General features: G+C 40.8%; 2 protein-coding genes across 3 annotated transcripts in view; one reads left to right on the top strand and one right to left on the bottom strand.

Moving 5' to 3' along the window:
* The window catches only part of chd7 (chromodomain helicase DNA binding protein 7), a 134,013-nt gene that overhangs the window by 30,421 nt on the left and 80,653 nt on the right, over positions 1 to 22,939 (top strand). For both annotated transcript variants that reach the window (XM_037682118.1, XM_037682117.1), the window contains exons 3-4: positions 98 to 423; positions 8,438 to 8,892. In XM_037682118.1, the coding sequence (XP_037538046.1) occupies positions 98 to 423; positions 8,438 to 8,892 (781 nt within the window). The remainder of the gene's footprint in view (positions 1 to 97; positions 424 to 8,437; positions 8,893 to 22,939) is intronic.
* ca8 (carbonic anhydrase VIII) overlaps positions 1 to 22,939 on the bottom strand; it is a 170,745-nt gene that overhangs the window by 99,479 nt on the left and 48,327 nt on the right. The gene's annotated exons all lie outside the window — the stretch shown is intronic.

Genomic DNA, 22,939 nt, shown 5'->3' with positions numbered 1-22,939 from the left:
TTTAAACTGATTTTCTGTCCACTGCGGGAAACGGAAGAAGCCAACTTTAAGGAAGCAAAATTTAAATGGTGATAAAATCGTTGACTTCTTTTTCCAGGGCCTCATGAAGCCTCAGTCACCCAGGGTGGAGACCAGCGTCTACTCCAGACCCAACAGGCCTCTCGAGGGGGGCAGCCTATGCAGCCTGCTTCCATGGGTTTCCAGGGTCCACCTATCAGTCAACATGGAGTCCCTGCCCCTAACCAGGGTTTAGCTCCACCCACCCAAAGCACTCAAACGCAGCACGGGCATCTGCCCCCACACCCTCTTCACCTGCAGAGCACGCCCCCTCCCTCCAACCAGGCCTCCCACCCATGGGCAGCCTCCACCTCCCACCCTCTCTCCTCCCCCCCTCTTACCCCACAGAAAGTGCCTCACATACAGGTGAGTCTCCATCAGACAAACACTTTGATGTGGCAGCAACGCTGCGAGTGTGTGAGATCAAGACTCTGTGCGTTTGTTTTTGTGTGTGGGTGTTTTTCATGTGAGTGTTTATTTTTCATGTGGGTGGGGAAACGTCTGTTTGGAGTCTAAGGGAAGTGCGTGTGTGTTCACGTGTGTGTGCGTGCATGACATTTGAGAACACAGCGGTGTATTGGACTTGATCACAGGGGTTTTGTGTGTGTGTTTCTGCGTTCTCTTCACATCACTGTGCTTTTTGCAGCTTTTGTTTGCGGCTCTCGGCCTGGTGTGTGGTTGTATTTCCGTGTGTGCGTGAGGGAAATGGATTTTTGCAGCTGTTTGCTTCCTGTGAGCAGCATATCCTGAGACACGTGCAACACAAATGCATAGACACACACACACTAACAGAGGCGCCACCAGCATAATCTCTTCTTGCTCTTGGTTTTACTCCCCTCCTCCTCTGTGGAGGAAACCTCCCTTCCTGTCTCTCCCTCCTCCCCGTCTCCTCTCTTTCCGCTCTCTCTCTCTCTCCACTTGTCTGTCTTTCTCCCCATTTGTCTCGTCCACTTTAAGGGTGTCATCACTAACTTAATGTAGTGTAGCCGAATGTGCAGAATAAGAGTTAAGAAAAAAAAATGCTGACAAATGTTAATAAATATAAAGCGTTGGTTGATGAAGTGAGGGGGGAAACTAAATGTGAGAAAACAAGCAAGGATCTGAGGAAAGAAAATGAGCCCAGGATCTTTAGCAAGTGAAAGGAGGAGGGTAGAGCTGATGGGAAGAAGTTAGCAGTTCTCAGTGGTAACAGCCATGTTTGTGTCTTTGAGTGTGCACAACTGTGTCATGTGCTCTCGCCTTCCATTAGCTTGTTTTGTTGCTCAAAGCCCCCTTTCTCCACTGACCCATTCATACACAATAGCAGCCCTGTGGCCACACAAACACAGAGCCAGTCCCCTTCTTCTATTCACTCTGCACCCCTTCTCTCAGCTATTACTCCCCACCTCCAAGACTGCGCCGCTGTGTTCCTTGGTTGACATTTCAGCCGTCACAGTTAATTTATCCAGGACTCCTGACCTAGATGCCAGGTTGACTGGTGAGCCCCACTTCTCGCCTGGGTGCGCTGCATGTGCCGTCCTGACTTTAGCTGCAGGCCCGGCAGCTCCCGTCATCATATACACACACGCAAGCATCGATAGTTTGGTCTGGAACAGAAAGTCTGGTCTGCCTTGGGAAATAGGATAGCCTAACTGCAGAAGTGTGTGTGCGTGTGTGTGCGCATGCGTGTGTGAGAGAGAGAGAGACATGGCAGGACTTCTCTCATGATGCACTTGTTAGAAAAGGCCACACACACACACACACACCAAGCTGGTCAGTCAGTCATGATGACTGTATGTCTGGTACTCTAAGCTCCATCTGTTCACTAAGCATGGTTATTACACACGCACACACACACACACACACACGTGCATGATCGCCTTCGTCAGCATCTCAAGGTCACAGCTCTCTGGTAGACTGTTGTGCTATGACCTTTATTCTACAATTCGCGCGTGTGCACACACACACACGCAGTGTTGCGTGCAGCACTCCAGTTGACACATGACGTGCTCGTCTCGCCCCTCCCCCGCTCGTTCACGCAGTCAGCGAGCTGCTACACCATTAGCTCTCTGAGATTCTGCAGCTTCTCCGTGTGCAGCCGTGTCCTGTTTGAGATGATGGAGCCAGTGGGAGATCTAAATATCCAACAGGCTGAATGTGTTCAACTTTTTAAAACTTGTCATTAATTTTAGTTCTTTGACGAGTGTCCCCAGATATTTCCAGCATCAAAATTTGTTAGATTGCTCCTGTTTTTATTTATTTATGTATTTATTTTAATGTTTTTGTAAAATAGTTTTTTTTTTTCCTTTTGAAACTGCCCAACAGACATTTTGAAATTGACATTAATATTTGTTGTTTGTCTAAAAATACTATGAAAACCTGAAAGTACTAGAGGTGGCACTGATTGCAGTTTTCTGGCCAAGCACCCATCTCTAAAAAGTCTGACCTGCCGATTCAGATCTTGGCCAATACCAATGTAGTTTTATAAGTGACGCTCAGGTGTTATAAAGTCACAATGCAACTTCAATTTTACAATATTATTTTGTTGCAAAACATAACCTTGAACAATATCCTGGAAACAATACTAACTTGTTTTAACTGGTCATGAGGTAGTGCTCTGAAATGGAAATGAAGTTCAGACAGTTGCTGTGAAAACTACAAAAAATCAGTAAAATCTGTTTATAAAATCAGTATCAGACGATTGTCGATCACCCAGAATTAAGGAAATTGATTTATTGGTTCACCCCATTTTCAGGTCTCTCTTGTAAACAAGTTCTCGAGGCTCAATGGGATTAACCTGTCTAAATAAAGGTTGAATTAATCGGTTATCAGTTATGTCACATTATATTTGAAAAATACTATCAACTCTCTGACAAGCAGCATTTTAGTAGTTTTGGTGAAGCAATTTACTGTGTGATGAACTTTCACTGTTTACTGAGCACGGCTTTTTTCTTCAGATTATCTGGTTGGTGGGGAATAAGATGAACAAATTGTAGCTTAAATCTGTGTCCTAAATATATATTTTCAGCATGCAAGATTTCAGCTAGAGGTATCCCAGCCTCTAGTACTTGTACTCCTAAATACAGCCCAATACTTCAACCCAATGCCTCTTTTATGCTTGGTGATGTCACTCATTTCTATTTGCACTTTGCAAGTAATGGAGGAAATTGGAGGACAAAAAATAAAAAGTGGTTCGTCTAATCATTCTTTAAAGTTTGATGTGACATTTGTTTGAGATTAAAAAAATATTCAATTTGAAACATAAGAGAAATTATGATGCAGAACTGAGAAGAAAGCATTAGATCAGCTGTAAAGAAACCAAGGTGAGTTTCAACACTTTCAAGCTCAAGTCAAACTTGAAACAACAAAACTGTTTGAGATCTATAAGTGTTATATCAAAGATAGTTTCCTCCCTTTGGTGGGCTTTCAGTGGTGTGTGACACGTTAGTGCTCTCTTCCCACTAAATGCTCAGGTTTCATTTGCAAATTCAGGTCTCAAGTTTTTATTTTTATTTATTTATTTATTTTGGTGTCGGATAGAGGGAAACAATTTGCTTTAGATTTTGTACATTCAGATCTTTTACAGAATACATTTAAACCGACATTTTAGTATACACACAAATCTTAAGTAAAGTAATTTTAAGTACACTTTAATAGTGACAGTTTTTGCACAAATATGTGCAAAAAGTGGTGCTTGAAAGTTTGTGAACCTTCTATAATTTTCTATATTTCTGCATCAATATGACCTAAAACATCATCAGACCTTCACACAAGTCCTATACGTAGATAAAGAGAACCCAGTGAAACAAATGAGACAAAATATTAAACTTGGTCATTTATTTATTGATGAAAATGATCCAATATTCCATGTTAATGAGTGGTAAAATTATGTGAACCTCTAGGATTAGCAGTTAATCTGAAGGTGAAATTAGAGTCAGGTGTTTTCAATCAATGGATGATGGTCAGGTGTGAGTGGACACCCTGTTTGATTTAAAGAACAGGATCTATCAAAGTCTTCTCAACATGTTGGTGGAAGTGGATCATGGAGGAACAAAGGAGATTTCTGAGGAGCTCAGAGAGAGTTGTTGATGCTCATCAGGCTGGAAAATGTTACAAAACATCTGTAAAGAGTTTGGACTCCACCAGTCCACAGTCAGACAGATTGTGTACAAATGGAGGAAAGACCATTGTTACCCTCCCCAGGAGTGGTGGACCAACAAAGATCACTCCAAGAACAAGGAGTGTGATAGGCCAAGGTCACAAAGGACCCCAGGGTAACTTCTAACAACTGAAGGTCTCTCTCACATTAATGTTGATGTTCATGAGTCCACCATCAGGAGAACACTGAACATCAATGGTTCATGGCAGAGTTGAAGGAGAAGACACTGCTCTCCAACAAGAACATGGCTGCTCGTCTGTAGTTTGATAAAGATCATGTGGACAAACCAGAAGACTGTTGGAAGAATTTTTTGTGCACGGATGAAACCGAAATAGAACTTTTTGGTTTAAATGAAGTTTGTTTGGAGAAAGGAAATCTGTATTCCTGCACAAGAACCTCAACCCATCTGTGAAACACGGTGGTGGTAGCATCATGGTTTGGGCCTGTTTTGCTGCATCTGGGCCAGGACGGCTTGCCATCATTGATGGAACAATGAATTCTGAATTATATCAGAGAATTCAAGAGGAAAATGTCAGAACATCTGTTCATGAACTGAATCTAAAGAGAAGGTGCATTGTTTCCCCTACCATTATACAAGGGGGCACCCCACCCTGTCAACAGAACCAAGCGCCCTGCCTATCCAACTGTCACCCCCCCACCACCACCACCAGTCGTCAACTGGTGTTACTGACGTAGCTCTAACGGCACGCAATACAGATGTGCTAGCTAAAAAGCTACAGAGGTAGCGCTCAGTCTTCCTCACACTGTGCCATTTCCTTCACACACACCTGGTCGACAACTGTCCACATGTACAGTGTGCACAACACGGATGTTTCTGTCTCCCCCACCCCACTCGACAAAAATCGTGGAAAGTACGAGCGCCCTGCCAAGGCAAGTAATCTAGGGGAAACACTGAGGTGGGTCATGCAGTGAGACAATGACCCTCAGCACACAAGTTGTTCTACCAAAGAATGGTTCAAGAAGAATAAAGTTGATGTTTTGGAATGACCGAGTCAAAGTCCTGACCTTAATCCTCAAAATGTTGTGGAAGAACCTGAAGCAGCAGCTAATGTGAGGAAACCACCAACATCCAGAGTTGAATCTGTTCTCTACGGAGGAATGGGCGAGTATTCCCCCAAGCTGGTGTGCAGGACTGATCAACACTTCAAGGAAATTGTTTTCTTCTTTCGGCTGCTCCCTTCATCAGGGGTCACCACAGCGAACTGAGTCGCACGAAGACTTGGTGATTATGCTGGATGTCCTTCCTGATGCAACCACAGACCACCGAGCTACCACAGCCCTCTGTGTGGAGCAGAGAGCTGCCATCTAGGGCGCCCGGGGGAACAGATGGTGGGGGTCAAGGGCCTTGTTCAAGGGCCCAGAGTGGGGCAAATGAGGGTGGAGGCAGGTGAGGGTGCTTGACCTATTTGGTTCACACCAAATACTGAAAGCAAAGGACTTGTATGAAAATCTGATGATGATTTAGGTCATATTTATGCAGAAATATAGATGATTATAAAGGATTCACAAACTTTTAAGCACCACTGTATTTGTCACAGCTGGAACAGTTTTGTGGACATTGAAAGCACTTCTGAAGGAGCAGATATTTCACTTCGTTTATTGATTAAGAGAAGGTTATATTTTCATGTACAACTTTACATTTTTAGTAATGCCATCATAACTACTTATGAGTATAAAAGTCATTTTAATTCATACGTCAGCCTTGGATTTGGGGACAAGAACTAGTCTTAAATTGAATGTTGTGAGCTATAATAATAAAAAAATTAGGTAATGAAATTTGAGCATTGTTTCATGTAAAATATATTTTAATTTTGGGTTTTTACCATGTTGTTTACATTCTGTTTGTGACTATCATCTCTGACCCAAGCTGTTATTTATCTTAAGCGTCACAGAGGGTAGTTGTCATTGTGTAAAACTCATTTCATACTAGAGAGCAAGTTCATTCAACTCTGCACAGTATTTACTGGCAGCCCAATAATTAGTGACCTTTGAACTTGAGTTGTAAAGTAGAATATTAAACCTTGTTTTAGAACAATCGCAGCTAATTGTTGGTCACTGCTGCAACACCTTGGTCGTTTTAACTTGGCTTGTTATTGAACTCGTGAGTAGAATAAGATGCATTTCAGGTCCTGTTTCAGAATGTGTAGGCAACAGGTGGCAGCAAAACAAAAACAGATCGGTGATTAAAACGGATGGTTCTGTTTTTGTTGGATGAATCGTGTTTCAAAAGATGGGTGTGACCATCCGATCTACAGATAAAGATGGATAAAGTGAGTTGGGAGTTTTAAGGTTTGATGTTTGTGTTCTTTATAGATTATTTCAAATGAATTTTGCTGACATTTATTGCCCACTGCAGTTATTCATACGGGCAATGATGTTTTTGTCCTTGCCTGTGTGTTTGTATTGGTTTGTCTGTTGTGTTGGCAAAGTACTTCAGGAACCACTGGGTGGATTTTTATTTTTTTTTACTTTCAAAAAGTTATCACTTAGTGTACTATACTTACAAAGTTTTAGAGTCAACCAGATTTTAGATGGCAGCCAAAGCCAACTGAACTTGATAAACACAAACTGCACCTCAGCCAATCTTATTACAGCTATTAAGCTCATGTTTGATTTATTTAACCAATACACACAATGTAATTAGCAAAGTTTGACCCAATTGTGTATACCTCTGTCCCCTCTTGTCACAATGAGTGGTGATCATGGTGGTTTTGAAAAGCGGCGGGCGATATGCATTCTGTCCAGGAATGCTCGGCCTTTTATTTTAACCTGTTTTGGAAGCTAGTACTGATGCAGGACCATTTTAAGGTGAGAAGGATTTGAAAGAGTACAAGTTAGCACGCCACCGAGTTAAATTTATACTGCAGAACACCAAACCTGACGCAGCAGACGTTTGTGTATGTGTTTGTGTGCATCAATGTGTGCACACCTTGTGTCTCCATTGTCATTCCTGTGATTGATATCTAAGAAGCTTGGCAGGAGGACAGATTTATCTCTTGGCACTGCATCTCCCTCACCATCTCCTACCTTTTGCAACTGTCTCTCTATCTGTCTCTCTCCCCAAGATCCCCTCCCTTCCCCCCCATTTGTGCATCTAAATGGCTCAGTTTACGTGTGTGTCAGCAGGTGTGGGTGTGCAGAGGTTTGTGTGATGTGTGACCTTGCAGCACTCTGGTGTTTGTGTGTACATTAGCATTCTTCTGATGGAAGTGAACTTTCGGCATCTCAACTCCTTCCTGCTCCGTATGAACAAACTATGCTAAGTGTGTGTGCGTGTGCACGTGTGTGCGTAAACTTGCTGATGCTCATACATACACCAAAAGGACACACACAAATGTGCACGTGCATACCAACTGACTCTCAAAGGCATACTCTCTGGCTGTTGTATGACACACGCACACACATTCTCCCTCGCTGTGCCTTTTTGAAGTATGGAGATAATTTATTCGTGTCATGATGCCTGATTTCCCATCTGCTACTGGGACCCTGAGCAGCTGGAGAGAGAGAAAGCAGTAGGGAGGGAGGGAGGGATGGAAGAGAGGGACAGGGAAGGAGAGGCAGCTGGAGTGGCTTCCAACAGCTGGTAACCAGTTTCCTGTCACAGAAAACTTGGGAGCAAAAAGGAGCTGCATGAGGAAGGAGCACAAAGATGGGCTTTAGTCTGCAGGAGAGCAAAGGGGGAGACAAAATAAGGTGTCAGATGGTTTGTTTGCTAAGGCGTTGGAGGATGAGGCTGGGGGGAGGTGGAAACTGGAGCAACAGGGAGTCATGGATAGGTAGGAAGTGTCAGCCATGCTCATGGATGGATGGACGGACGGTTCTTTGAAATCACTCTGTGAGCTGCTATTACTGGTTTAATTCCAACTTTGCAAAATAAAGTCAACCAACAAGCAAGAAATTTGATGAAACTTTGATTAATTTTTTTATAAATTTTTTTTTTTTAAAGTTTAAAAATTGGAACATTTTCAATTTGAATACTTGTTTTAGTGTGAACAATTCAACATTGCTAAATTTATTGACCAAATATGCAATATAGTTGTCACTAGCAAGTCAAATGGTAAAATCAGTATTTGTTTAAGTTCTTGGTTTAAAATTTAGAACGGAAAATGGATTTTAACTGTAGATAAATTAGCTTCCTGTTTTTGATACTCCTCTTTTTTTATATGCAAATATTTGTGGTTTTTATATAGTTTAAAATGTTGTCTTTCTCCACCTCTTCAGCATTCCCCCTCGGACCTGTCAGGTGATGCCTCAATGATGGTTCCTGACAGGCCAGCGGTTGGTGCCGGAGCCCCCAACCAACCTATCAGCACAGAGAAGCCAAGTGATCAGGAGACCAAGCCAAAAAAGAAGAAGAAAAAGAAAGCAAAAGTAGATGAGAAAGAAGGAGGCGCAAAGGCAGCCAGGGAAGGAGGAGATGAAGTCAAGTCAGAATTTCCTGCAACAGGAAGTAATGTGGGTGAACAGGTTACTGGCACAGGACTTGTTGAAGGAAGTTTGCCGCCAGTGGAAGGGAAGAAAAAGCGGAAAAAGAAACCAAAGGAGAAGACAGAGGGCAAGGAGCCCAAAGAGCCCAAGACTCCGAAGACACCCAAAACACCCAAGACTCCCAAAGAGCCCAAGGAGAAAAAAGCCAAGAGCACCACACCCAAGGCCAAGACTCCCAAGAAGACCAGGTAAGAGTGTGATTTTTGTGTTGGCTCAAATCAGTGTCCAGTTGCAAATAGCTTTTCTTTAGAGATGCACCGATCCGATACCCATGTCGATATCAGTCCCGATATCGGAAAAACGTCTGGATCGGGTATCGGTGCCAGTGTGCCCGATCCATGACTGGGCAGATCTATTCACTCTAATTCTAGATCTATTCACTCTAATTCTAGATCTATTCACTCTAATTCTATGCTTTGTGCTCTGAGTGACGTCACGCGCTAGCGAACTCACTGCACAGATAGTTTTCAAAATGGTGCGAGCAAAAAGATCGGCCATCTGGAACTATTTCACACTACCTCAGCCAACACATTCGACAGCTACGTGCAATACGTGCACAGCGACGGTTCCAGGGGGTGTCACTAAAACTTCCATTTCTAACACCACCAACTTAATCAAGCATCTCCAGAGATTTCACCCCAAAGAGCACGCTGAGTTTAACGGTATTCAGCACAGTTTTCCTGCATCAGATCTGTATCGGATTGGCATCGATCGATAATAGTCATCAGGTATCGGAAGTGGAAAAGGTGGATCGGTGCATTCCTAGTTTTCTTCTGGATAAAACAAATATTTTCTCGCTAAATGGTTGGAAGCCTGCATGACGGTAGGATATGATACTAAAGTCCCAACATGTACGGTATTTGGCTTCAACTTAAAATTCAAGTCCCTGTGCTCATGCAGTTAAAAAAACAATTGGCTCCTCTGTGGATAGTAGTATATTCTGTCAATTTCATTTTCTTTGTACGATTTTTTTATTGTGAAGTTAGTTTGCAGCAAAAAGAATATATTCTCATTTTGAAGTATGTTACTAAGAGTCCTAGTGAAACAGTAGACACGCTCACACACATGATCCATCACTCATGCAACCAACCAGGGGGAACTGAAAGGGTCATAACCTCTGAGCTGTGAACTGCCACACACTGTGTTTATATGGGCGTGACTTTGAGATCACAAGGCTTGGTGGAGCATACAGTATGTGCTTCCAGGCAGGATCAATCACATTTTATACATTTTCCTCAGACACCAATCAGCAGGGTTAAAAGCTCGTCCTGCATAACTTTTTTGCTCAGGTCCGTGTGGAACACGAAAATGCTCAAAATTAAATAAATAAATAAAACATTACTCATTTTTCTTTTATTTCATAATTGTTTTTCATGATGGCTTATTTATTTCATAATTGTTTTTCATGATGGCTTATTTATTTCATAATGCCACTTTTCAGCAGAACGGCTTCAGCTTAGGGATGCACGATATTATCTGCATGGTATCGGTATCGGCCGATATTAGCGTTAAATTTCAATATCGGACATCAGCCATTCCATTAAAATAACTCGCCGATATAAAAGGCGCTGTTTTTGCCTGCAGCGGCAGCACAACTTGATGACGTTGCAGCTAGGGGTTGAACGACTATATAATTTTTAAACTCGACATTAACATAATAAAACTCGAGTAGAACTTGAGTACTTGATGATGTCATAGGATCTAAAGATACAAAAATAAATAAATAAAATCGTAAAAAAAAGTCATTATTTTGGGAAAAAAGACCAACAAAACATTGGGAGCGTATGTTCTGCTCCTACCATTTATCATACAGCAAATAAGACAGAAAAAACTAAACTATTAGTTATAATTATTAAGCTGCAAAAGTGAAAGAAACATGCGGCATGTCAGAAACGAAACTTAAAACAGTGGGGGGGTCGACCACCCCGCACCACCGCCAGCTGTGGTGTGCATTAGGTTTAGTTTTTGAGATTAATATATTTATAGATTTTTTATAGGTTTAGAGATTAATATTTTTTGCTTTTTGTTTCTGAAACGAGGTCAGAGGAAGCTGGTTCTGGTTCCGTCGATTGGACCCGGTTTTACACCATATTCTGTGACCTGCAACCGTGCATGCTACACCGCCCCCTACAGTCACATACAGTGGTCACAGAATATGGTGTAACACCGGTTCACAACGAGCTCCAAACAGTCAAGAAGTTGATTCATTTTCTGTTTCCCTACGGTAGTTGAACAAGAAGATTCATCTTTAGTGAAATATTTTCATACTATTGATGTATTTCTACCTGTTTGTCAAGACTGGGCCTGCTCCGCTCAGTCCATCTGCTGGGAGGAATCCATTTGGTAACCTGCCCGGTTCGGATCACGTGACGCAATGACGTAAAGGCAACGTGATGACGTCACCATGAATACATGACGTGAAATTAAAAAAAACTCGATAGATGTCCTAGGAATCGATGTGTAGATTACTCGAGTAGTCTGTTAAAGCCCAAGTTGTAGCACAATGTGATGACGTCACATGCGCCTACCTGATGTCACGGTGGAGAGGAAAATTCAAAATGTCGACGGTGTGGAAGTTTTATTTTTCGTTGGTGAGGATGTCGGATTCCAAAGATTTATGGACTACGTTGAGCCTCGTTACATCATCCGCAGTCGGAGATATTTTTCCGACGTAACGTTACCCGAGTCTCAAGCCGTCATTTCAGACGTCGTTGAGAAGCTAATGGCAGATCGCACGACTTGTTGGGTGAGTTTTACCACAGACATTTGGACGTCGTGTTAGCCCCGTTAGCATGATTTGTGATTAGTCTTATGGCACAATGGATAGAGAAAAACTTTGAAGTTAAAAAGGCACAGGAGTGCAGAGGATCCCACACTGCAGCTAGAAACTTGGAACAAGCCTCCACAAGTGAGACAGCATCACATGGGACTAATGCTAATAAATAACATTTAAAACTTTTTATTTTATATACAGTAAGTCAAAGTACTATGCATATCATATGTCTGTTACTGAATATATGTCACCAGCTCTTACAGCTGTTACACAGTTTTTATAGCAAATAAGCCTAAATAAGAGGGCTAATTTCTGACAAAGGAACATATATAGAATATCAGTATCAGTATCGGTTATCGGCCAAATAAGTTTAAACGTATCGAATATCGACAAAAAATCCAATATCGTGCGTCCCTACTTCAGCTGTCAATCACAGTCAGTGGGTTGGACTTCACGCCCACTGGCTGATCCTTCACATCCATTAGTTTTCCTGAATACCTGCTCACTGGTACAGCTAGTGTTAGTCTTGTTAAATTCAAAGAACTAAAATAGCGAGTCCTCTCGTGCGCACTCCCACAGCACTTATCAATTTTGATTTTTTTTTTTTCTTTCAGTCCATCACTTTTTGTCTCGACACCTGTATCTTCTGAAAACGTGATCCTCTGTTTGATCTGCTAAATTTACCTGAGCTGAACAAAGTTCATGCAACTCTGCCATCCTTCGTGACTCTTGACCTAGCAAGTCGCTGCTAGCTGCTATGCTAGCTGCTATGCTAGCTGCTATGCTAGCTGCTATGCTAGCTGTACCAGTTAGCAGCAGGAAAACTAATGGATGTGAAGGATCAGCCAGTGGGAGTGAAGTTCCAACTTTCTGTTGACAGCTGAACTCATTCTGCTGAAAAGTAAAATTATGACATAAAAAAGCCATCATGAAAAATACAATTATGAAATAAAATAATAAAAATGACATTGTCATAATAATGAGATTAGATACTTATTTCATAATGCTTTATTTATTTATTTAATTTTGAGCATTTTGGTGTTCCATGTTCCGAGAGTGAAACTTTCAATTTACTTGAAGAGCCACTGTCACGGAGACGAAATCTCAGTGGTCCTGTACAAGTGTTTTCAAAAGGATCCTTTGTAATCTGTTTTAAATGCATCTTCAGGACTTGTGTGGAGTTTGGTTGTTTAGAAGCATTGCTCTAGTAAGAGTTTAGCGATGTGGATTATTATAATTATAGTTCTAGAGAGCATTTCTTATGATGGGGACACAGTATGTGGGAATGCATCTTAATAAACCACACTTTGTTTTCTTGATAACAAAGGAACATGTCAGGATTGTTTTTCCCATAGAAAATTGATTTGGTGCTAGTAGGAAAATGTTAACAACAGCATACTTATTCTTTAAAACGCTGACTGTTAAACATGTTCTTTATAATTCTGGTGAAGTGAAATGTTTAAAGCAGGATCAGGATATAGATTTGCTTAATGGTCTTTTAGTGCTTATCAGATTTTGTCAAGTTTTTATTTACTCTGCATACAAGTCTTATCCCTGCCTGTTAACTCTTCTTTTAAAGCCTTATCTCACTGCTCTTTTCACTTTTCTTGGCTGCAAGTTCTTTTGTTTGCAAAGTTTATAGACTACCCTCTCCAAAAGTGGATGATTTTGGACACTGTTGCTCACTGAGTGAGCAGAGCCGGCGTTTGGGTACGCAAGTCTCAGGCGGTTGTATTATTGTGAAGGTGGAAACTTGATCGAACTGAGGAATGCGTCAGGACAGCCCCCATCTCGCCCTCACCCTGTGTCCTTTAGTCTCTCATCTCTCTTTCCTCTGCCTTTTTCATCCTGTGGATGGAGGAGGGCCGCGGCAGTGGCAAGGGGGTCAGCGCTGGGCTGGGGGATGTTGAGCGGGTGGGTCTGTATGTGTGCATGCGCCGACCACTGGGAAAGAGTTGGGGGTGGGGTGATGAGGGGGCTGGATTTTTTTTTTTGTGTGTGTGCATGCATTTCCTGGGGGAGGGGTCGTCTGTAATCTTTGGCAGAAAATGGCGTCTAATGATAATGAGGACCATGCTGCTGACCAGTCCAGCCACAGCTCTGCATGTTGGGACAGAGGAAATGTGGGGGTGGGGAGTCCTTTCTTAGCCCAGTGTGTGTTGGTAAACTAAACAAATCTTATCTGTTGTCAGGCTCTCCTCCATCTTGAGTGGCGGCCTGAAGCTCCCAGGTTAATTTAGCATAATAATGGCTGCTGGCCATTCACTGCCGCTCTAAAATGGTGGACCTCTGCAATCACCCAACTGTCCTGTTTTAGTTGTTCCCTTTTAAAATCCATCTCTTCCTGAAAACTGAAGTGAATTCTTTCAGCTTTTCTTCTCCATCTCCCTCCCTATCTTCTGTTTTTTTGGAGGACATGAAGCAAGACGGCATCAAATCTTTTTTTTTTTTTTTTTTTTGGGGGGGGGGGGGGGGTTCTCCTTATGAAGCTTCATTAGTTGGAGCTCTTTTTCTTGCATGGTTTTAATGACACAACTGGGTTGAAAGAGTTTGCATGTTAATTATGTTGATGTCGAGGCTCTGTCCACACAGAAATGGTGATTTGTGAATACACACTTTCATATTTTTACATTTAAGCTCCATGTCCATACAGAAACTGTGTTTTAGGAGTCCCAAAATAGTATATACTGTATGGAAACCTGGTTCCAGAGTGAAAAGATCTTGAAGCGCCGCCCTCACTTTCTTGTGTGGACAGCCAAAATGCAACTTTTTAAAAAAAATGCTGCATAAACTAACTTCTGTTTCAACCTGCAGCCCCAAGTTTGAAAGACATAACAAGAATAATGACAGATTACATGCTTGTTTGTACTGCAGACACTTGTCTCTCAACAACACCTAAACCGTCATAATTACTCATTATTACTTATTGATCAGTCCAAGCTGATAAACAATAACCTCACCGTCAATAGAGCAGATCAAAAACCACTTATCGTTAGAGGTGCGAATCTCAGTGTCTGGCAATTTGATCCAATTCTGAATTTTGGCGTCACAATTCAATTCAGAAACATTTTTCTATTGAAATTGTCTTTAAATTTTGTTTAAATTATGTAAATGACAAGCTGAAAAGATTAAACAACAATGTAAACAAATAGAACATTTATTTAAAACAATTTTAGGTTCCTTGCTGTATCAAATCATTTTGCATCATTTTATATTTATACCAAAAATAGGAACAAATACAGGAGTGCATAAAACTCTAACTTAAAATGACCAATAATAGGTTAGCTTAGCTGCCTGGATTTTTCTAAAATAAATCTATGAACAAATAATCCATCCATCATCTTTATCCACTTCTTCCTTTTCGAGTCACGGGGGTCACTGGTTCCCATATCAGCCATCACTGTGTGAGAGGCGGAGGACAACAGGTCTCCAGTCCATCACAGACAAATGATTCAAAATATATAAATGTAAAAGTAAACAGACTTCAGCCTACAATAGTATATTAACCTTTAACTCAACATAAAATACAGACTTCACTGTTTTTTTTTAACCATATTTCTCTAACATTTGTTTTATTTTCAAAACTTAACCTAATATGAAATGTACAGACTTCACAGTCTTAACCATATTAATTCATATTTGGTAAATCTTTAGCAAAATTTTGAAACCTGTGCAAGTCTGCACAAAACCTCTTCTGAACTGTAATTTATAAACCATAAACTGTATCATTTAGAACTGGCTCCAGGCGATGTCTCATCTGACCTCTTCCACCTGTTAAAAAGACAAATTACGTTAAGTTTGTTGTATAACTTGTCTATATAAGTTTTAGTATAATATGAGAAAAAAGCAGTTGCCTTTGAGCTGCAGCTGGTGCATTAACCAGAGCTTCCCCCACTTTATTCTTTGTTTCATGGTGGAGTTGTGGCACAGCTTTATCACTAAAAAATCTATGTGAAGGAATAATGTACATTGGGTCCAGCGTATTAAAAATAAACCGAAACCCCTTGCCTTCAACTGCGCTGTCTGCTTATCCTTTGTGATACAGCAGGAGATGGAATGGGAAATCTTTACAGCTCTTGGGGAATTAGCTGGAAGTTTTATTTTTATTCCAGCGTTCGTTGGTCTGCTGTTTCGCTTTTCATCTTCCTTCCTTCCATTTGTCATATTTCCAAAATACTGTACCGCAATTTTATTTTACATTTCTTGCAAACAACCGTGCTCTTGTCAAGCTCTGTCTTCCCCGGAACATTGTAGAATCTGAAATGACTTTACACTGAGTTGTAACGACGAAGGAGCGAGCTGAATTGCGCTGTCCTCTCGCTCCATGCTAGCAGACTCCATTCAGATAAAGGGAGCTGGCTAACCAGCTTGCTGTACGGTGGCCTACAAGGCCAAATTCTACGGTGACAGGCGGACACCATGCGGTATGCAGTACGCTCGGGAGTAGGAGTGGGAAAAAAAAAAAACTTAACGCATTTTAAAATCGATTTATGAGCTTTTAGAATCGATTCAGAATTGCCAAGACTAGGTATCTAGATTCTTTAATGCATTATGTATTTTCTGCACCCCTACTGTTAAGAAATCCTCTTCTTAAGAAAATCCTTCCATCCAGCAATCCCTCGAAGAATATTCTCTTGGAAAACATCTATTATGTCCATATATTTGGACCATTGAGACTCCCAGTCAATAATATTCTTATTAGAACACAAAAAGGTTAATTTCCTTATCCATCCATCCATCCATTAACTTTTACCCGCTTCTTCCATTTTGGGTCACGGGGGTCGCCGGTGCCCATGTCCAGCAATCACAGTGGACAGGTCTCCAGTCCATCACTGGGACACATAGAGACAAACAACCATTTACTCTCTCACTCACACCTAGGGACAATTTAGAGTTACCAATCAGTCTAACATGCATGTTTTTGGTTTGTGGGAGGAAACCGGGGTACCCGGAGAACTCCACCCAGAATGGCCCCCGGACCGGGATTTGAACCAGCAACCTTCTCGCTGAGAGGCAGCAGCTCTACCAGTTGTGCCACCGTGCTGCCTTCATTTCCTTATCAGTCCACAAAAAGAATTATATTTTCGCTTTCATGTTCACCATCCTTGAATTTTTCCTGTTTAGTTTATAGTGTGTAGCGCATGCTCCCCATCATCTTTCCTGTTTCTGATGTATTTTTGTGGCAGTGTTACAGCGCCACATATAGGCCTGGCATAGTTACAGCATTTTGTCTCATTTTGTGCGAATTAAAACGTTTCTAGGGACAGAAATAATATTTTTAGGAACTGCACGTAGACTGTTTCAGAAAGCCAGTGCACCTGTATTGACATGGTCTCAGACCATTATTCTGTGATTCTATATTTTAAAGTTTTCTTCTAAATCTTGTAATTTGTGACTCTTATACTTTTTATTTCCCTCAAAGTTTAATCGACCAAATGTTGAAGGTCTATCACTAATGTTCAAAGGTTTTCTGCTTGTACTAGAGCCCGACCAATATATCAGTTGGGCCTGTACTTTAGTCCAATATAGGCATTTGGGGACCTATCATTTTCTGTGATAACTGTCCCATTGTGTGCCGATAAAAACACTTCTGCTTTTCACCCCTAAAATGCTGGGAACGACCTGTAATTGTACATTGTATCCAGCAGGATACACGCGGACTACTTTCAAGTCATGGCTGTTCACTTTAAGTTTCACTTTCAGCATAGCTGAAGCAGGGAGCAATACTGTGCAGTGTATTTTTGCTGAACAGAGCATGGTACGTTTATTTTAACTAATCTGTAAAATAAATCTGCAGTAATAAATTATCTTCAATTCTCCATCCCGCTTGTCATTAGCTACGTGCCTCTCAAACTAGCAAGCTGACGTTTAGATAACCTAGCATAGGCTACTGCCTTGTAAAACTTTATCCAGAACAATAAATCTAACGTAGTGGTAAAACACATCGGCGTTAGTAACGTTATCTTTGTCGTCCTCAATGAAATGCATAGTTTGTCTGAAATCTTTACTTCTCTGCAAAGAAAAAATGCAACTGAGGTCAATACTATTTAGGCCTTCACCATACGTGACTGATTGTTTAAACATTGAACAGAGGAAGGCATTTCTTTGTTTAATTTAAAAACATGTAACACTCTTGATAACTTTATGGCGAATAGTGGAGGATAGAAAATGTGAATGCACTGTTTTTATAACCAGTGCTCCATTTGTAAACTTAGTGTGGGACTAAGTATAGCATAGATCTGCTTTGCTTAGCTTCATGGTTGCTAACAGCTGTGCTAAATAAACAAGCCCTGCTCCACTCACTGCTGATTCTTGGGGGTGGACATATTATATATATATATATATATATATATATATATATATATATATATATATTATATATATTATATAATATGATATGATATAATATGATATGATAGCCAAAATTTCCACAGCGGTCGGGCTCTATCTTGTACAGGAAGCCTTGATGTTTTACTGCATTTTTGATTACACTTTGTGATTCCCATCAGTGGGAAGAGAAATGCGCTGCAAAGCTCAGAAGTCTTTTTAATAGTTCATACCACACAGCAGTACGTTTTCTTTTTTCTTTTTATGTTCGGTGTATTTGCATATCTGGATGAACAAATAAACCACCGCTGAGCAGGATGAAGGCTTTGCTTAGTCGGTGTAAACGGGATGTAGGACTGTGCCGTTAACCATCTACACTAGATGCTCTTTAGTTTCACTCCTAGTTTTGACACATCATGCTTTGTTAGCAAGCTATTTGCACTAACCAGTTCTACATCTGCAGTTTGGCAGCTTAATTATGGGCACCTTAGTAGGGTTTGAAAGATTAACATGTCCTTTCTGATTTTGTGATTGTATAATTTTTAAGCTAAGCCAATTGGGCATGCATTCTTTAAATCAAGAGTAGTCTTTGCAGTCCAATTGGATTTTAAATCTAAGATGGTATAAGATAATCTCAGATTCTCACTATACTGATGGATTCAGCTGTCATGGGTGATGTGTGCACCAGTGGGTGTGAGCAATGCAGAAGAGTCAGGTGGTTTACTTGTCCAGTCAGCTAACTCCTCTCCTCTGACCTTGCCTTTTCTCTCCATCCTCCTTTTCTCTCTGTCTACCTCTCTGAGGAAGTAAATCTATAAATAACAGCACTCTCAGCTGCCACACCCTGTATGTATGTGTGCAATGTATGTGTATGCAAGGGTGATTTGTTTGCAGTATACAAAGAAGTCAGACCTGCATGCAGGCACCTTGGCTTTGTGCATGTCTGCAGGCGTTGTGTGCAAATACAGCACTTTCTGAGCACATAAACGTGTTTGCTTGTGTGTTGCCTTCTGGCCTTCTTTTTATTGAACAGAGGAGGGATTGCAGAGGTTCAGTGTCATGACTCATTCCAGCAGCAGGTGGCCCTTACAACCCCACCCATTTTTGCTTTTGTCTTCAGATTTTTTTTACTCAACTACTTCTTTTTCTGTCTCACCTTTTCCAAACATGAAAAGATCATTTCATCTTCCTCCTTAATCGTGCAAAGTAGCTGGCCAGCGTGTGTGACGGCTGTGCTGTAAGCCCATAAGTTTACATCAGTGTTTGATATTTGAGAGGTTAGGGAGGAACACACTTGGATAGGACTAAGCTTATGCAAGCATGTTAATTTTTAATGTGTAGGTTGGCCTTTTTCTTTTTTTTTTTTTTTGCAGCTGACTTAATAACCTTCACCCAAAATTGATCAAAATACCATCTATGTGAATGCATGAACTTATTAGATCTACCTTACAGCAGCCAGATTTCTGTCCAGCTGTTCAAGATTTAGTAAAACAAATCCATTCATCCATCCATTATCTTTTACCCGCTTCTACATTTTTATGTCGTAGGAGTCTCTGGTGCTCATGTCCATCAGTCACTGTGCAAGAGGCAGGGGACACCCTGGACAGGTCTCCAGTCCATCACAGGGACACATAGAGACAACCATTCACTCTTTCACTCACATTTAGGCTGATTGGTAACTCTAAATTGTCTAACATGCATGTTTTTGGTCTGTGGGAGGAAACTGGAGTACCCGAGAAAACCCACGTATGCACGGAGAGAACATGCAGACTCCGTCCTAAAGGTCCCGGTGCCAGGATTTGAATCAGCGGCCTTCTCTCTGTGAGGCAACAGCTCTACCAACTGAGCCACTGTGCCGCTGTAATAAAAAACAACCCATGTAAATATTTCTTGTTACTAAAGAAGCAATCTAGCGTAAAACGGTTTATAAATTACTTCTGTTTCTGCTTGAACTTTAATATCTAAAATATTCATTTTCTGTAACTTTAAATCGTGAAGTGTGCATTGTTGATGCTGATCAAATTGGTTATATGTGCATGAGTCCGGTATTACTTTGACAGGAATGACTGATGGGATAGAAGTTAAAACTACCAAGCTTGATATTTTTAGGATGCTGTGTAAAATGATCATATAAGTTGGACTGTATAACATTTTCTTTTCTATGTGTGGGTTACAAAGCAAGTCAGCTGGTTTGTTTAGTTTCACTAGAACATGCTTACATGAGTGAATCTGACCTGAAATAAACTGCATGGACGTTAGGACCTGTAGAATATAAAACCAGGACTGATTTTTTTTTTTTTTTTTTTTCTGAAACTTGGAACAAAAACTTGTCAATTGACATTTAATTTTAGACTCAATTTTGAGTTTTAAGATGAGTTTAAACTCTCATTTAATGACTTCAGGACCTCTGTCTGCAATAAGTTGAGCTTAAGTTCTGCAGGTAAAAATCAGATTTGAAAATAATTTAGTTAAGCAGTCGATTCAAGTGATCTGTGAAGCGTTTTAAGATTTGAATACGTCTTCAATAACTTATTAGAGGTCGGGGGCCGAGATGGTGTAGAGGCAGGGCAGCCGGCTTGGGACCCGAAAGTCCCAGGTTTGATCCCCAGTCACTGAACATCACGTGGCGTCTCTGGGCAGCACGTCTCATCCCCAAAATGTCCCCCGGGCGCTTTCAATAGCTGCCCACTGCACCACCTGGTGGTGGATGGGTTAAATGCAGAGACTAATTTTGCCATTGTATGGAAACATACAGTGCTGACATTGTGATGACATTATTATTATTATTATTATTATTATTATTATTATTAAAGCCCATCATTCTTTGAAGAAGTGCACATCACCTGTTTGTTTTGGCGTCAGAGTTTAAAACTAAGATTACCTCATAATAAGATATGCAGTGATTCCTCTAGTTTACTTACCTTGGCAGGGCGCTCATATCTTCTGTGATTTTTGTAGACGTGGTGGTGGTGGAGATGGAGCACTGCATCTGTAGCTTTATAGCTAGCGCATCTATATTGCGCATCGTTAGCTTAGCGCTACGTCAGTGCCGGCGGTTGTTGTGGGTGGGTGGTGGTGGGATGTAGTTCGGTAGGCAGGGCGCTCAGTTCTGTTGACAGGGTGGTGCGCCCTGCTTGTGGTAGGAAAACACTGAGATGGCGTTAAGGCTGTTTTGGTCAAACACTGTATTAGGGGTTGAACGACTACATAATTTTTAAACTTGACGTTAACATAATAAAACTCGAGTAGAACTCAAGTACTTGATGATGTCATAGGATCTCAAGATGTAAAAATAAATAAATGAAACTGAGAAATGAAAAAAAGGTAATTACTTACAAAAAATGACCAACAAAACATTGTGAGAGTATATTATGCTCCTACCATTTATCATAATGCAATTAAGTCACAGGAAAAACAAAACTATTAGTTATTATTATTAAGTTGCAAAAGTGAAAGAAACGTGCGGCACATAAAAAAACGAAACTAAAAACAGTGGGGGGGTCGACCACCCCTCACCACCCCCAGCTGTGGTGCGCATTAGGGTTAATTTTAGAGATTAATATATTTATAGATTTTTTATAGGTTTAGAGATTAATATATTTTTTGCTTTTAGTTTGTGAAACAAGGTCAGAGAAGCTGTTTCTGGTTCGGTCGATTGGACCCGGTGTTACACCATAGTCTGTGACATGCAACAATGCATGCAACACCGCCCCTACAGTCACAATATACGGTGGTCACAAAAAATGGTGTAACACCGGTTCGCAACGAGCTCCAAACAGTCAAGAAGTTGATTCATTTTCTGTTTCCTTATTGTAGTTGAACCAGAAGATTCATCTTTAGTGAAATATTACCAGACTACTGATGCATTTCTACCTGTTTGCCAAGACTAGGCCTGCTCTGCACGTTCGTCTGCTTGGAGGAATCCATTTTGTAACCCGCGCCCGGTGCGGATCATGTGACACAATGACGTAACGGCGACGTAATGACGCCACAACGAATACTCGATGCAAAATTTAAAAACTCGATAGATGTCCTAGGAATCGATGTGTAGATTACTCCAGTAGTCTGTTAAAGCCCTAGTATGTATGTATATGTGTATGTATATATGTATGTATATATGTATGTATGTATGTATATATATATATATATATATATATATATATATATATATATATACTGTAAAGGACATTCAGTGTGGTACTGTGAGATCTCACAAGGAGTTTGGAGAAGCCAAAGTTTTAAACGATCTTGTGTAATCTGTTAGCTCTCAATCTGTGTGTTGAGGATGATTATTGGCTACTACCACACCAAATTTAGCTCAATATCCATAAAAATGTTGAAGTTTTAGTCATTTTGGTCGTTACTAAGGCGATTAGGTGGGGTGGCCATCTTTAATTTGATTGACCTCAAATGTTAGTGAGCTGATGTACAACCAGTGATTACTTTAGTGAGATTTCACTAAAAATCTGTGCATTGATTCACAAGATATTTTACTAACTGTTGACTCTAATGCCAAAGTTTGGGGCTAAGATGTTGTACAATGTGTAGAGTCTGGGAAATGAAATGTGTTGGAGATGACGCTCAGCTACTGCAACACCAAGTTCCTAAGGTCAGTGGGCTGTGGCAGCTAAATTAAATTGGGATGGCTCCGTGTTGACTCAGTCGTAGATGCGTATCTTTAAAAAAAAAATTGGATCATTAAAATTTGTTTAGAGGTTCATGAGATATTTTGCTAAAAGACAGACACTGTTGACTCCAGGAGTCAAAGCGAAGTTGTAAAAACACATCTGCTAGCACTTAGCACTCATGTATGTGATTGGAACGACTCTTGGCCACACCAAATTTTGACTGTGTAAAATGAACCAAGCTGTAGCAACTTTTGTGTTTGCTAAGCTCGCCTAGCGGTGACCACCATCTTGAAAAAGGTTGGCTCCAAACGTTCATGAGTTGTTTCATTAAAATCCATTCAGTTGTTCATGAAATGTTTTGCTTACGCTACAAACACAGACGCAGGGAAAAACACAACTTTCTCACCTTTTCTCCTTCAGCAGGAAACGATAATTTACGACTGAAAAAAGTAAGTTGATGTAGTGCTTTTTTCTGTTCTACAAGTTGAACTGTTGATTAGAAGAGGC

This window comes from Nematolebias whitei, chromosome 9, assembly GCF_014905685.2.
Source record: "Nematolebias whitei isolate Nwh7 chromosome 9, NemWhi1, whole genome shotgun sequence".
NCBI classification, from domain to species: domain Eukaryota; kingdom Metazoa; phylum Chordata; class Actinopteri; order Cyprinodontiformes; family Rivulidae; genus Nematolebias; species Nematolebias whitei.
This window is presented reverse-complemented; position numbering and strand designations above follow the sequence as displayed.